The 14202-nt window shown below is 41.5% G+C and overlaps 1 protein-coding gene across 9 annotated transcripts in view; it reads left to right on the top strand.

The window, feature by feature from the left end:
- The window catches only part of ARHGAP24 (Rho GTPase activating protein 24), a 259095-nt gene that overhangs the window by 130770 nt on the left and 114123 nt on the right, over nucleotides 1-14202 (top strand). For all 9 annotated transcript variants that reach the window (XM_040064711.1, XM_040064712.1, XM_040064710.2 and 6 more), the window contains exon 3: nucleotides 10531-10618. In XM_040064711.1, coding sequence (XP_039920645.1) covers nucleotides 10531-10618 — 88 coding nt within the window. The remainder of the gene's footprint in view (nucleotides 1-10530; nucleotides 10619-14202) is intronic.

Raw genomic sequence — 14202 nt, forward strand, 5'->3', positions numbered from 1 at the left:
AGCCATTGGTAGCAGCACTGGTGTTGTAAAATTATACCCTTTAAAAATAGTAAGGAAATGTCGTTGGTTACCTTCATCGTGTGTTCTGGCTTCAGCAAACAGCCTGTGAAAGCATCCTCAAGCTAGTGACCCAAGTGGATACTGGAATTCAGGAGCTTTTCTGTTTTTCTTTTGGCTGAGTTGCATTTTGTCTCAGGAGACAAAATAGTGTGATAGTTTTCACAAACGGCTATAAACTTGAGATGCACCCTTCTTTTCCTTGCTACATCCCGACTGGTACCTGGGTTTCCTGTGATGATCCCAGCTCCAGCTGGAGTCACTGCTCTGTAGCTGTGAGCATACCAGAAAATGAGGCCACTTCTGGTTGAGCTCCAAAGTAAAGTTTTACTTGCAGATTGGTGGGCTGACTAATTTGACATTTGCCCTGTGTTTTTACTTTGGAGAAAACAAATGTGGAGTGGAAATAAATGTGCATCTAGAAATCCTTAAAGCTTCTGGAGCTGTCTCTCAAAAAAAGCAGATTCCAAAGTGTTGACAGCAGATGACTGATACGGACTACTTTTTCTTAATAGCTGGAAGAAAGGCCCCTTTTCAACAATAGCTCCATGCAGGGAGCAGTTCAGTGGCCAGAATATTCCTGTGTTTGCCGGAAAACCTGGAGCTTTGTTTCTATTCACCTGCTGTGTAAACACTGCTTGGTTTCTCCTCTTCCATAAACTGCATTTCATCCTCTTGCTTTTGTAAAGGCTTCTGCAGTTTCTCCTGCAGACCGTGAAAGCCTTCATGGTCATTTATATTTTGCTAACTTATTAAAATAACAACATGGAATCTAAGGTATTTTTATTAATATGGTTGGAACAGAGCAGCTGCTGGAGTGCAGTTAATAATGCTGGCCTCCAGTCACCCTGAATCCATTTTTACTCCAGACTGTCTGGCACTCTGCAAGATACACCCCCCTCAACAGGTCTGCAGAACACTTTTCACACTGTCTTGTGGGAAAGCAGATAAATGATGTTTTGATATTTAAATCTGTAAAATTTTAAAAAGCTGTAATAAGCCCAGGTATACTCAGTTATTTTTGCTGTATGTTTACAGAATGTTGTAAAATACAATTAGTAGTGGTATTTAGAGAACAGTGTAAAAATCTAGATTATGAGTCTTATTTATTCTCAGTGAAGTAAGTGCTATTTTGAGACAGCATAGTCTTGAAAAATATTGGCTATTTTTAAAAGATATCTCTAAAAATGTCAGCCTCCCTGCAGACCCTGGTAAGGTGCAGGAGCAAGTCCTTCTGGAAACTTTTGCATACAGAGGGAGCAGCTCTGTGGCTTGGCTTTGGTATGGTCTCCCATGTGTAGTAGCAAACTCTCGAAAGGGGATATCCAAGGGGAAACAATAGGTCGATTAAACCAGCACTGAGAGGAATTGTTTATGCTGGTCCTTGAGTGGTTGTTGCCTTTCCCTAGGTTGATTTTGTGGTCCACATCAGTTCATGGAGCTGAACTGATGTCAACAGCTTGCCACAACTTGAAATGGTTCTGAATGCACGTTGTGCCAGTTGAAGATTATGAAGAAACCACATGTACACAAAACCCCTCAGCCTAACTTGTGCAAGCAGAATTGCAGAAATGTGGATGTATTCTGCAGTACTGAACTGGTTCACTGGTACTTGACTTGACCTAAACTAACTCTTACTAAACCCTGCCTTGATTTTAAATCAAAGTTATTTAAATTGGGGATTATCTGGCACCTTTTCTTGCATAGCTTGTAATTTAGGCATTGTCCTCAAAAAACATGTTATGGATAAGACTAATAATAAACAGCTAAATCTCATGCACAAACTATAAAAGTGTGTGATTCCAATGAGTTATAAAGATAAAACTATCCAAGAACCCGAGTTTCAAACTGGAAACAGTATCACAGAATGAATGAAGCAAGTGAAGATGCTGAACTAAAAGTAAGATATGGAAATACCTACTGCACACAAACAATACTGCAGGAGAAGTAATTTGTAATCAGAGAATCCGAATTTTCCAGTTGTGTTCCTTGTTTAGGTGGAACGTATTTTGTGTGGGTAGCACAAAAGACATGACCTTAGTCTCCCCCTGAGATAGGATCACTGCTACTTAATGTAATCCCTTAAAGAAGGACCAAGGAAGTATCTTACACAGATGCCAGAAAGCTAAATTAGCTATTTATTCAGTGATTGTGGTATTTGTAGTGTAGTAGCACTTTCAAAGCCATACTCATAAAACATTTTCTATATAGATTAAATATAAACAATGTGTAGTTGTTAAACCAGCAAGCAGTATAGTCATTAAAAAGCCTTGCAAAACAAATAGATAACCCTTGCCATTAACCTCTGAAATTTTTCCATGTGAAACTAAATTTTTTTCTTCCCATAAAAAACTGCAAGATCATAACTTACGTAAGTTAGGCATATTTGCATGAAATGGTCTTGTTAGACAAAAACCATCAAGAATATTTGGACAGGAAAAAAACCAACTTCAATGGAACTGTAATCCCATTTCCATGTCTCTCTGCCACCTTTTTTATGCTGTAAAAGCTGTACTTCATGTGTAATTTTTAGGAAATCTGCAGCAACTTCAACCTTTGCTTACACATTGACATGGAAGTTAATTGTCCTAGGTGGGGTAATTTGCCGTATATAGGTTTCCTGGAGAAAACATAGAGTTGGCTTTGTCCCATGGATCCAGCCTGTTCTGATCCCTCTTCCAGGGTCTTCCTACTTCCCCCCAGCAGATAAACACCACTTGTAGCCATCTGCCAGCTGGATTTAACTGCATTTGCACCATTCTCTGTGCCCAGCCACACAGGCAGTTTTTTAACCCAGTGAAGAGTCAGGAGCAGCCAGTTTCTCCAGGAGAATGTTGTGGGGAGCTGTGTAAAAGGTTTTATTAATGTCTTAGATAAGCATCCACAGCCCTTTCCTCATGTATTAAGGGGGTCTCCTTGTCATAGAGGGAAATCAAGTTAGCTGACCTGCCTGTCATAAATCCGTGCTGGCTGGTTCTGATCCCAAAGAAGGGATTGAGTGCATCAGCCTTTTCTTTATCCTTTGTCACTACATTTTACCCCACATCCAGTAAAGGGTGAAGATTTTCCTTAGCCCTTCTTTGTTGCTAATGCATTTATACAGTCATTTTTACTGTCTTTTACAGCCAGATTAAGTTTTAGTTGAGTTTGGGGCTTTCTAATTTACTCTCTGCATACTCTAATTTACTCACCACATCCTTGTAGTCCTCCTGAGTTGCCTGCCCCTACTTCCAATCATCATAAACTCTCCTTCTTTTTCCCTCTCTGCCAAAGCTTTCTGTTCACCCAGGCTGGTGGTCTTCTTCACCAGCTTGTCTTTTGACACATGGGGACAGCTTGCTTCTGCATCTTTAAGGCTTCCCCCTTGAAAAATGTCGAGCCTTCCTGGACTCCTGTGCCCTTCAGGAATGTCTCACAGGGGGCTCACGTCAACCAAACTTCCAAACAGGCCAGAGCCTCTCTCACAGTGTTGCTGTATCTGTCCAGACTGTCACTGGAGAGCTTTGTGTATAAATGAGAGGTCATACTTGAAATTTTCCCCTTGTCAAATATTATCCTTTTGGGGAATAATTGCATTGTTTTGACCTAGATGTGCTCAGGACTGGAAGTAGATAAATTTCCTTTGCAGAAGAGATGTCTAAAGCAAGACTTGGTCCTTTGTGTTCTGGTGCTTTATTGGCTTTTTATCTTGGGAAAACAGTTTTATCTAGTTAAAAGCTGAATTTCTTACTGACCAGAGCTATTGGAAGTATTTTTCCTGTAGTAGAAATCTCTAAATTTCAGTAGTGGTCAGTTCCATTTTTGTGTTGATCAAAACTTAATGACCATTGCAAAGCCTAATTTATTTTATCAAAACTTCCATGTGTGCATGCAATAATGATCTCAGCTTGCATTCATGTGTTCTTAAACTCAGTGCACTCTCTGAATTTATTTATGCATCTTATTTTTTTTCTTTGCCTTTACGAAATACCCAAGGACATTTCTGTGAGGAATGTAGCAACTGCAGAGTGGGTTCCCCAGGAAGGCACCTCCTGCTCCTGAACCCTGTGACCTGTCCTCTTCTCTGACCTGAGCTCAGTCTTATCACAGCTGTTTCTTCTCTCTTGCCTTTACTAGAGAAATCAAAACCACAGGCATGCAATATGGATCTAGCTGCTGGGTTTAGGCAAACTTAATTTTTTGTGCTGTCAATAGCTTAACTTTGCATGAGCTTGCTTTCTCTTATGGAACAAAAAAGGGAGTTTTTTGCCTGGTGGCTGCTCAAGCCAAGAGTGCTTCATTCTTGAGGAAAGAAGTTTCTTTCAAGCAGAGAAGCACTCAACCATTAAGTGAAATGTCTGACAGAAGAGAAGGAGGAAAGTCTTTAAAGAAACTGTAGTCACATAGTTATAAAACTGTCAGCTCTATCTCTCATGTCAGAATAAATGTTTTGGTGTTTCATATAAGGCAAACGATATGGATGGTATTCACCACCACAGGAAAGAATTTAGCATTTCTTTTTTCTTTTTAATATTAAGCTATTAGGTAGGTTTGAACACTGCTTTAGGTAAAGGAAAAAAGATCTCTTTAGGCTTCTGTTTGCAGAGTTTCTGAGAACTAAACAATAGTTCTCATTCTTCAACAGAAACAAACTCTAGAAATGTGTTAACTTAGTGGCACAAGAAAATGTCAAATGCAACGGTATTTGTGCCAGAAAAATGTATGCTGTGTAATGGCTTAATTTCATCCAACCGACCCTGGAGTTGTTTTGTTCGGGGATTGGGTTTTTTTGGGTTGGTTGGTTTTTTTGTAATTTCTTTCCTGCACTAAATTCCTGTCATGTTACTCTCTAAAATCTGAAAAGTCACCCCGGCGATTGTTTTCTCCTTTTGTGTATTGCAAAACTGTAAAGGGCAGCAATAACTATGAGCCAAGGAGTGTATCACCTCCTGCACTAAATGTACTTCTTCCAGTGCTTTGGTTCTTTAAGTGGTATAGAAATCCATTCTTATGATAAAAATTAAAGAAATTTGCACTGCCCAGGGCTTGGAGCCAGCTGGAGAACTTGCTCAGGCCCAGTTTGAAGTAGATATCTCTGCGTAGGCAGTCAGATGAAAGGGCTGGCTTCCAGAGTTGCTGTGCCCTTTTGCGACGAGTGATTTCACTGGGGTCTTGGAAATGAATTGTAATGGTGGAAGTAGGGAATTTTTAAAGAACCACTGCAGTCAAACTGCTTGTGGTGACCATAGTGCAGGGTTTCATTCATCACTGAACTCAGTATGAGTGGATTTCTTTCTGTGCTGTAAATCTTCCTCCTGACCTTGTGTCTGTAGGCTCCTGACAGTGTGAAAGGCTTGGACTTGAGATCTATTTTCGTGGTAGCTTAAAAGCAGAAACAACAATGTGAGGAGCAAGAATTTATAAATAACTGATAACAACTTGCATGTTCTTTCTCATTCTTTGCTATGCATCATTTATTTATGAAATCACAGGACATGTGCACATCTGTATATACATGTTGAGAAATATACTTGTACATATGTATCACATATGTTATTTAATTTACATTGATTAACAAGCTTCTCTGTAGAATACAGTAGATGCCTTTCTAGCAGTAACCTTGTAAATGCTAGTGATGTTGAGAATATTATTCACTAAAAGTAGTATTTTTCAGTTTAAGATAGCCTCTGAGCTGCAGTCCACTCTTGTTCCAAAGTTTGACAGCCCAGACTTTCCAGAAACAGCAACAGTGACAAAAGAAACCACAGAGCACTGCTGTGTTGGATGTGGCTGTGAGTCATGCAGAGGACACAAGTACACGAAGACCCCTTCTGTCTCTTCATCCTCTGCATCAGCTGCCTCTTTCCTGGCTGATGACCTTCCTGCCTCTCTGAGAGCTGATGTCATAAATTTTCCATGAAGCCGCAAAAACAGATGTGTAAATGAAGTGCTTAACTTGAAAGCCAAAGTAGAATTCAGTAATAAATATTCAAAGCTGGAGGGGCAAGAACATTTGGTATAACTGTTGGTACTGTGTACTCCTCATCCTTTTTTAAAGGGTAGCAGGACAAACTACAAATAGCCCCGCGGAAGTGTATCAGGATAAAACCTGAAAACATTATTTTGGCAAGAAAGCACTTAATTGCCTCATGTACTCTGTTTTTGAGTAAAATCCATCCAGAGATATTTAAAATCACGTATTTGTCTTCACATTTGCCAATCAGCATCTTCAAAGCATTGCAATTCTTGTATCATAAGCTTTCTTGGGCAAAACCTGGTATCTCTTAGACAAGGTGGTAAGTCTGCTTCAAAAAACCGAGTTTAAATAAGGCAGGGGGGTGTGTACCTAGGGGAAGGTAATGGAGCAGAGCCGGCAGGAGGCACAGGGTCGCTTTCCTGTTGCAGTGTGTTACACGGAGCGTGCAAACAGAAATACCATCTGTCAGCTGCTCCTCATGAAGCACTTGTGCAGTGGCCATCCTGTCTCCTCTTCCGTGCTTCCTCCCGAAGTTCAGCTGCTGAATGGTGCTGAAAATGTTTTGAGGGACCAGCATGGGATAAAACATCTATTTGAGCAAGACTGTATCGTGCTGTGAGACTAATCCAAAGTAGATTGATGTCATTCTTGCTGCACTGCAGTATTTTATCAAGCACTTAGTTAATGGAGCAGTATTTTTTCTCAAGTTAAACGCTTCATATATGCAGAGTTTTGATTCTGACAGACATGTTGCTCTGCTATATAGGAGATCTTTAGTTTGAAGCAACAGTGTGCTACAGAAAAATCCATGTGTGTGAGAATCTCCTTTGAAAGTGGGCTTTTGATATTCAGTTAGGGAAAAGGCCAATGCTTCTTGAGCAATCCACATTTCTCCTACATGCTGTGAGTCATCCTGAATGCTCAGCTAGAGAAGCAGAACTGCCCTGGAAAGGACAAAAGTGTTGGAAATGGAAAAACAACTCGGGCATACTGCAGCAGGAGCTCTGCAAAACACTGCTGACCTGGTGGAGGCACAGCCTGCAAACAGAATGGCAATGGGAGCCAGGGGGGACTTGGGTCAGGGCTGCATTTTTCTCCCACTTCCCTTTTTCCTGTATTTCTATGGACTGTGTGTCTTGATTGCTGCTGGCACCATGCTGGTTTGGTTTTTATTTTTTCCTCTTTTGAAAGCAAAATATTAATCTGGTCCAATCTGCAGTCTTGAGTTGAGATTTTTTTAAAATATTTTGAATGAGCTGCAGACTTCGATGCGAAGCAATGTGAAACTGCCTTATTATGGAACATTTGCATGCACACATGCACTGACACTCAAGTCAAAACATGTATTTCCTCTGGAAATCAACTTCCTCTTTTATATGCAAATTGCCATCTTGTTAGGTGTCTAAGGCTATAGAGTTGGTTTTCTCTTACTCCCCTCTGGAATTAGATACTAGAGGCAGAAAGCAGAGTTTAAATTTGTTGAAGCTTGGCAACTGACTGATAGTCCATACTCTTGGGACTATCCTGGCTGTAAGGACGGGCCTAATGTTGCACCTTAAGGGCCCAGAAAGGAAATTGAGCAAGGGGACCAACAGTGGTACGGTGACCCCATTTATATCGGATACCCCGCAGCCAGGGCTTTGTTACAGTGCAGGTATATTCCCTGGGCATCAGCTGCCGAGGAACTCAGCAAAGGGACACTGCAGACAGCCTCAGTGCAGCTATGGAGACAGCCACAAAACTTAGCAAGGGGGAAGTGTTGCTGGGCGGTGAAGGCAGACGGATGGGTGTGCGAAAGCAGACAGAATGGGAAGTGAGAGAGCTGCAATTGCTCCCTTAATGCTTTCTCCGCTAGAGTTGGGCACCCAGGTGCGTGTTGCACAAACAAAGCTATTTTTTTAATTTAAAAAAATCCCCTCACATATATATATTGAAGTATTTAATGTACACTGATGTTTGCAATAATAGTTCTGGAAATAGTGAAATAAAAGTCATCACTTGAGGACACTTTCTTTTTAAATTAAGGCAATATTCTGTATGGTGTTGCTGTTTGATTTCTCTTCATATTAACTTAGCTATTGTGTGTGGCTTTAGGCTTTACATTTTAGTAGATGGAATAGGTTTCATCTATGAAATTAAGGTGATAGGGTTATAAATATATCACTTTTGTTTCTATGTTCTCAAAAACCTGTCATTAAGAGAGCTCCCTCTAAATGGTAAAAGAGTTTTGCACCAAAGAATCAGAAAACATCACTCTGTAATGAGTTTGCAGTGTGCCTGTTGCTAATGAGTTGACAGCAAAGTTGAATGCAATTTTCATTTACTGTCTCATGAATTGATTTTAGTGTACAGTGCTGTAGGCTAGGTCTCGTTAATTTTGTATTTTTGTTTAATTGAATATCATGACCTACGATTGGCTTGTGTTGTATGCCCTCAGTGATGCAAGCTCCCCAGACAGTGAAACTCCAGCATGAAGAGTGATCTGTTCATCCGGTGTGCTGGGTGGAGCTTCTGGGTAAAACCAGCTCAATCTGAAAGTGGGCAAGAAAGTTACACCAGTCTTAGTGGTCTATTGCATGTGACAAAACCAAATATAGTTAAAATGCCTTTTAGAGATTCTTATTCCTGTTCTCCCATAAGTCTCAGAAAAAAATGTATTCCTTACATTTCCTGGTTCTTTAGGTGTTAATATTAGAAATTGAACGATATTAGGACTTAAGTTTTCCTGTTCATGTAATAACTTTTGTTTATGATATTTTGCTTGCCTAGTAAGATATTTCACAGCAGACTTTGGAGTGTGACATCTATTAACAGCTGCTGCTTGTGGTAGGAATGAAGGAAGATGGCTCCGAGTGGAGTTATTGGACCAAGGCACTTAATGCTTATGATACATTTGTATATGCAGTGAGTGGGGCCACCTGCCCACAACTGCTAATACCTGCTGCTTGTACCACCTCAGCAGAAAGCTGTGCTGTTTCATCTGCAGCACGCATCATAGTGTTTAATGGAGGTGATTTTGTATGTTCTGATGCACCCTCTCTTTGCCTTCCTGTGATAACACAGTTCTTGCTGGCGCACAGCACTGACGAGCTGGTGTAGAGCCCAGACTCCACATCAGCTGGCACAAGTACTGATTTTGTGAAACATTTGTTACCTGTTCTTTCAGGTGACTTTCTCCTGTCAGTTTGCAAGGATTCCTTTGTGAGAAGACTGTAGTGTTTCCGCTTGTCACGAATTCCCAATAACTGTAAATGGTTCTGCTCCTAATGAAGGTTCCAGGTCATAGCAATGAATACTGGATAACAAAATTGATGTTTTTCAAGTACAGGGATATCTTTAGGGCTGTTTAAATGAGGGGTCTGGCATATTTTGGCATTTGGTTGAAACTGCTCTGGAAAATGGTGCTCCATGTTGGATTCAATGATCCATCAGGGGATAAGGACCTTACTTGAGGTATTACTGTGTTTAAGATCTGTAAGTTATGTAAGTTGTTTACTTTGGAGATGGGGGCCCCATTATGCCATAACTGGAGAATGTTATTGAGTAGGTGTTATCTCCCATTAACAGTGGTGGAGAGCTTGTACCTAATACAGTTCTTAGGATGTTGCTCTGAAAATTTATCCCTGGACAGACATCCCAGCATAATTTCACTGAGGAGTGCCTCTGACTGAGGTTGAAATGGTACTAGGAGGAGCTGTAATTTCTAAGAAAGGAAAAGAGCTCTCAGAGGAAAGGGGTGGTCTATCCATGCCACATGTCAGCAGACCAAAGGGGAGGGAATAAACTGTGTCCTCAGCACAGCCCCAGAAATGTTTTGAGAGTTGCAGGGGTTGCTTTTGTCTTTGAGTGTTACTAGAAGTATGCAAAGCTAAAATTCCCCACCTGCTCTCTCAAGGTAATAAAATTGTAATAAAGGCTTTCAATGTCCATCACAGAGCTTTTCTGACATCTCTCTGCCTGTAGCAAACACATCTTTGGACAGGACTCTCTCTGTGCCTGCTGTGCCTTAGCACCAGCAGCCTGGCAGGCTGCAGCCACTGGGTGGAAGTGGGATGTTATCTCTGTATTTCTTCCCTGGGATGCTATGGGAAAAGAGCAGGAACAGGGTATGCACCCCACAAACTGAGGGTACTCTTCAGCCAAGAAGCCTGGCTGGGGAGTTCCCCTGCCTCACACATGCAGCTTCCTAGCTCTTTACTAACCCTTGGTTTTATGTCTTGATTTTTCCTGCAGAACAGTGGGATTAGAATATGTGATAAGTACAAAACTCTGCATGGTATCAAATACCCAAGAGTTTAAAAAAAGCTAAAGCTATTATCAAATGCCTCAGTTAATTAAAGGGATCTGTGATGTTGGCTTTTGGGATAATCCCTCCTTGATCTCACTTTGGAAACTACCTGCTCAGGTGTTTACAGTGAAAAATTCATGTTAAAACCAATCTAAAAAGAAGCAGCATTAGTCTGTCAGAAGTATAGTAGCAGTTTTAATCCCATGTTTGTTCTTACTTTTTTCTCTAGGGTACCATCTTTCTGCCTGGAAACAGGGTAATTGAGCATCCCTGCAATGAAGAAAGTCCAGGAAAGTTCCTTTTTGAAGTTGTTCCAGGTAGGATATTCTGCTCCTATCTAAAGCCTTTGCAGTTTGTCCTCAGTGACAAATGGCCACATCTGTTCTGCCAGAACAGAAGCTGAAGGTGATTAATGATTCCAATTCAAGGAAAAAAAAAAGGTTTAATTTGTTAATATGTTGGCTCATAATTTTTTCATTCACCCCCAGGCAGCATAGGAAAAAGATGTGTATTTTATTTGTCAGTGTAAAGCAGAATTCTTCAGGGCAAGGAAGTGCTAGGTCCTGCTCTTGGATCACAACAGCCACGTGTGGATCTGTGGGCTGGCGGCAGAGTGGCTGGAAAACTTCCCGGCAGAGAAGGACCTGGGAGGGCTCCACAGCAGCTGAACGTTGTGCCCAGGCGGCCAAGGAGGCCAATGGCAGCCTGGCCTGGATCAGCAATGGTGTGGCAGGAGCAGGGATTGTCCCCTGTGCTGGGCACTGGTGAGGCCACACCTGAGCACTGTGTCCCGTTCTGAACCCCTCACTAAAAAAAGTCACTGAGGTGCTGCAGTGAGCCCAGAGAAGGGCAGTGGAGCTGGGGAGGGTCTGGAGCACAGGGCTGAGGAACAGCTGGGGGTGGTTTAGCCTGGAGAAAAGGAAGCTGGGTAGGGAGTTTTTTGCAGGTAGCAAGTGATAGGATGAGAGGAAATGGCCTCAAGTTGCACCAGAGGAGATTTAGATTAGATATTGGGAAAAATTGCTTCACTGAAAGGGTTGTCAGGCATTGAGACAGGCTTGTGGGAAGGGGAAGTAGGGCAGTCAACCATACCTGGAGTTATTTCAGAGATGTATAGATGTGATCCTTAGGGACATGGTTCAGTGGTGGATGTTGCAATGTTGGGTTAATGATTCAACTTGATTTTAAGCAAGCTAAACAATTCTGTTTCTACATCCAGTCAGCCCAGTGTATTTATTCAATTTGTGCTGTTAATCCTGGTATTACTTTTCAAATTACCTCCTATCATGGCTATTTGGAAGGGCAAATAGATGGTGATGTCTGTTTTTCTTGGCTTTAAACCGTCTTAGTATCAGGGCACAAATGTGATTGTGTTCACTGATGTGCCAAGTTATAATATGTTGTAAAAGTGTAAGAAATACGAAGTAGACTTCAGAGCTTGATTATGAAAGCCATGGGCAGAAGGGGATCATTACACAAAGGCAACTTCTCTGAGGTTAAACGCTTACCCAAATCTCAAATCAAACAGATTTGAAAAGTTCCTCACTGTCTCTCCTCAAAGTCTCTTTTTTATATGTTCAAAATATTGAAAGAAACCTATTTATTTGCATTGCAATTCTGGAGTGGACTGAAATCTCGTTTCTGTTGGAAATTAAGAGAACTCTCCATATGTCCTGATTTATATGATACCTTAATCTGTCTGATAATGCTGACCCTGGGGATGCTTATCCTTCATGCCCAAGTTCAGAGCACAGTCACTCTTGTTATTTCCCAGAATGTTTGTTATGCCACCTTTCTATGGAGTCAAGGTAAAAAGTAATTTCTAGTTACTTTTGGGCCGAGTTCAGTATTTGTCTGGAGCATCTCTGCGAATCAGGTAGGCTTTTTTTGTTTTGCTTGTTTTTGATTCTGAGAGTGGGGTTTTGAATGTGTTTTAGGATAGCACCAGTGTATTTATTTCCTGCCCCCCCCCCTCACCCCATGTTAATAAGCATGTAGCTATAGAGACTTCCTACTGGACATATTATACGAAGGATTCATGACCAAAAATAAGTTTTTTTGGAAAATCAGGACATTTCATGCCATAGCACTGGTCTTTGGTGGATGAAATTAAAATGAAGTCTCAGACTGACTGTGGAGGAGGCATTGCAGTGCAGATGTGTAGTAGTGAAGTAGAAGTGCCAACTGTATTTTATGCAAAGAATTAGGCGAGTGTTGCCACTGTTGTCATGTCACTGTTGCTTCTCAAGGCAAGAATTTGTCAGCCTTCTGTAATGGAGCTGTTTGTCATCTGTATCCTCTTAGTGACTCAGTATAAAAGTCAGTTTTATAGGCTGACAGCGACACAACTGAGCTCATTGAGTGTAATACAGAAAAATGTATTGTAGCTAAGGTTCTGTTTAGCCCTTGTTAGCTTTCATATGGGAAATCAGCTATGTAGCAACAGGATCTGTTTGCAGACTTTTAAAATTTTGTCAACTGAGCATTGTGTTCAATGTATGGTTCTGAAGCTCATGCTGCTCTTGCATTATTTTCCCTCTATTAAAAGTTGAAGCAATTTTAGTTGCAATCCCAAAAGAAAAAGTGACAAGTCCTCTTTTTGTCTCTCGTGTCTGTGGGCGGCCTGAAAACTTGTGTGCGTGTGTTTGTTTATTGGTAATACATGCAAATTATTTTGGGAATGTACGTGGGAGTAGGTTTATACTATGAAACTAATACTCTGTATGCAGCCGTCTCTGAAGATGAATGAAAAAAATGTGTGTGGAGACAAGTATCTTGCAGTTTTGGTGCTGTAATTAAAATACAGATGATGCCTTCAATTTGCATTTTGAAAACATTCTGTTCATTCCCTAAGTCGTTAGATGATTTAATGCTTAAAACTTTTCCCTTTTTTTTTTTTTTAATATATTTGGTGTGCTGACAAAGTTAATGTACAGGAGAGAAACTCCCCTGTACAGCTCAAGGCCCACGCCACGCTTCTGTGTGGGAGTTTTCTGTGCTGGAGTCAGTGACCATGAACTGATTAGTGATGCCTGTGCTTATTAACAAGCTTCCCTTGCACTCAGAGGAATGTTTCATAGTCAACAAAAATCAGAAGAGGGTTTAAATTAATACCTTTTTAGTGGGCAATGTGCGCATTTAGCCAAGCTGTGATGGAGCGATTGCATTGTATTTGCTAATTGTTCTGAGCTTTATGTAGTAGGTAAACCCTCACTCTGTGCTCTGGTTGTGTTCTGAAGGAAACCTGAGCTTTTCCTCTTGGTGTGCAGGTGTAACGGGGGAAGGTGTCTGTGTTACCACGGAGCTGAAGCAGGTGACCTTGCTGTGTCTCAGTGGGTTGCGTGTCACCCGTAGGTGCAGGACAGGGGTGCAGCTGTGGTTTTCATGTGCGGTGGTTTGCAGGCAGGAGGCACCACGAGGAGCCAGGCACAGAGATGTGGGAAGCTCAGGCTCATCCACTGTTGCTCACACGAGGCTCAGGCGTCTTTTTTAGAGTCCCCTGGACACTTCAAGGGTTGCTGTCTGAAGGCATTCTAGGCAAGTGCAGCATGAGAAGCCTTGCAGCAGGGGCTCATGGCTTTCCCAGGGATGTCTGGATGCTTGTAGGAGCTCCAAGGACTTGAATCCTCATTTCCTGATGCTCTCAGGAAACACGGCCAGCTCAGAATCATCTGGGACTATGTAGGCAATTGGTCTAGAAGAGATGATGGTTATTGAATGGACAAAGGAATGTGCTTCATCATTGACTGGACTTTGATCCTGGAAAATGAGCTGCTCATACTGCTAGCCCACCAGCTGCTGTTACGTGGGATCCTTGTGTGCTAGCTGATACCCTTCTCTGAGTCTGATAAATCATTTTGCAGCTTCAGGTGAGAAGCCAGATCATCACTCCAGTGATACC

This window comes from Hirundo rustica, chromosome 5 (genome assembly GCF_015227805.2).
Source record: "Hirundo rustica isolate bHirRus1 chromosome 5, bHirRus1.pri.v3, whole genome shotgun sequence".
NCBI classification, from domain to species: Eukaryota; Metazoa; Chordata; class Aves; order Passeriformes; family Hirundinidae; genus Hirundo; species Hirundo rustica.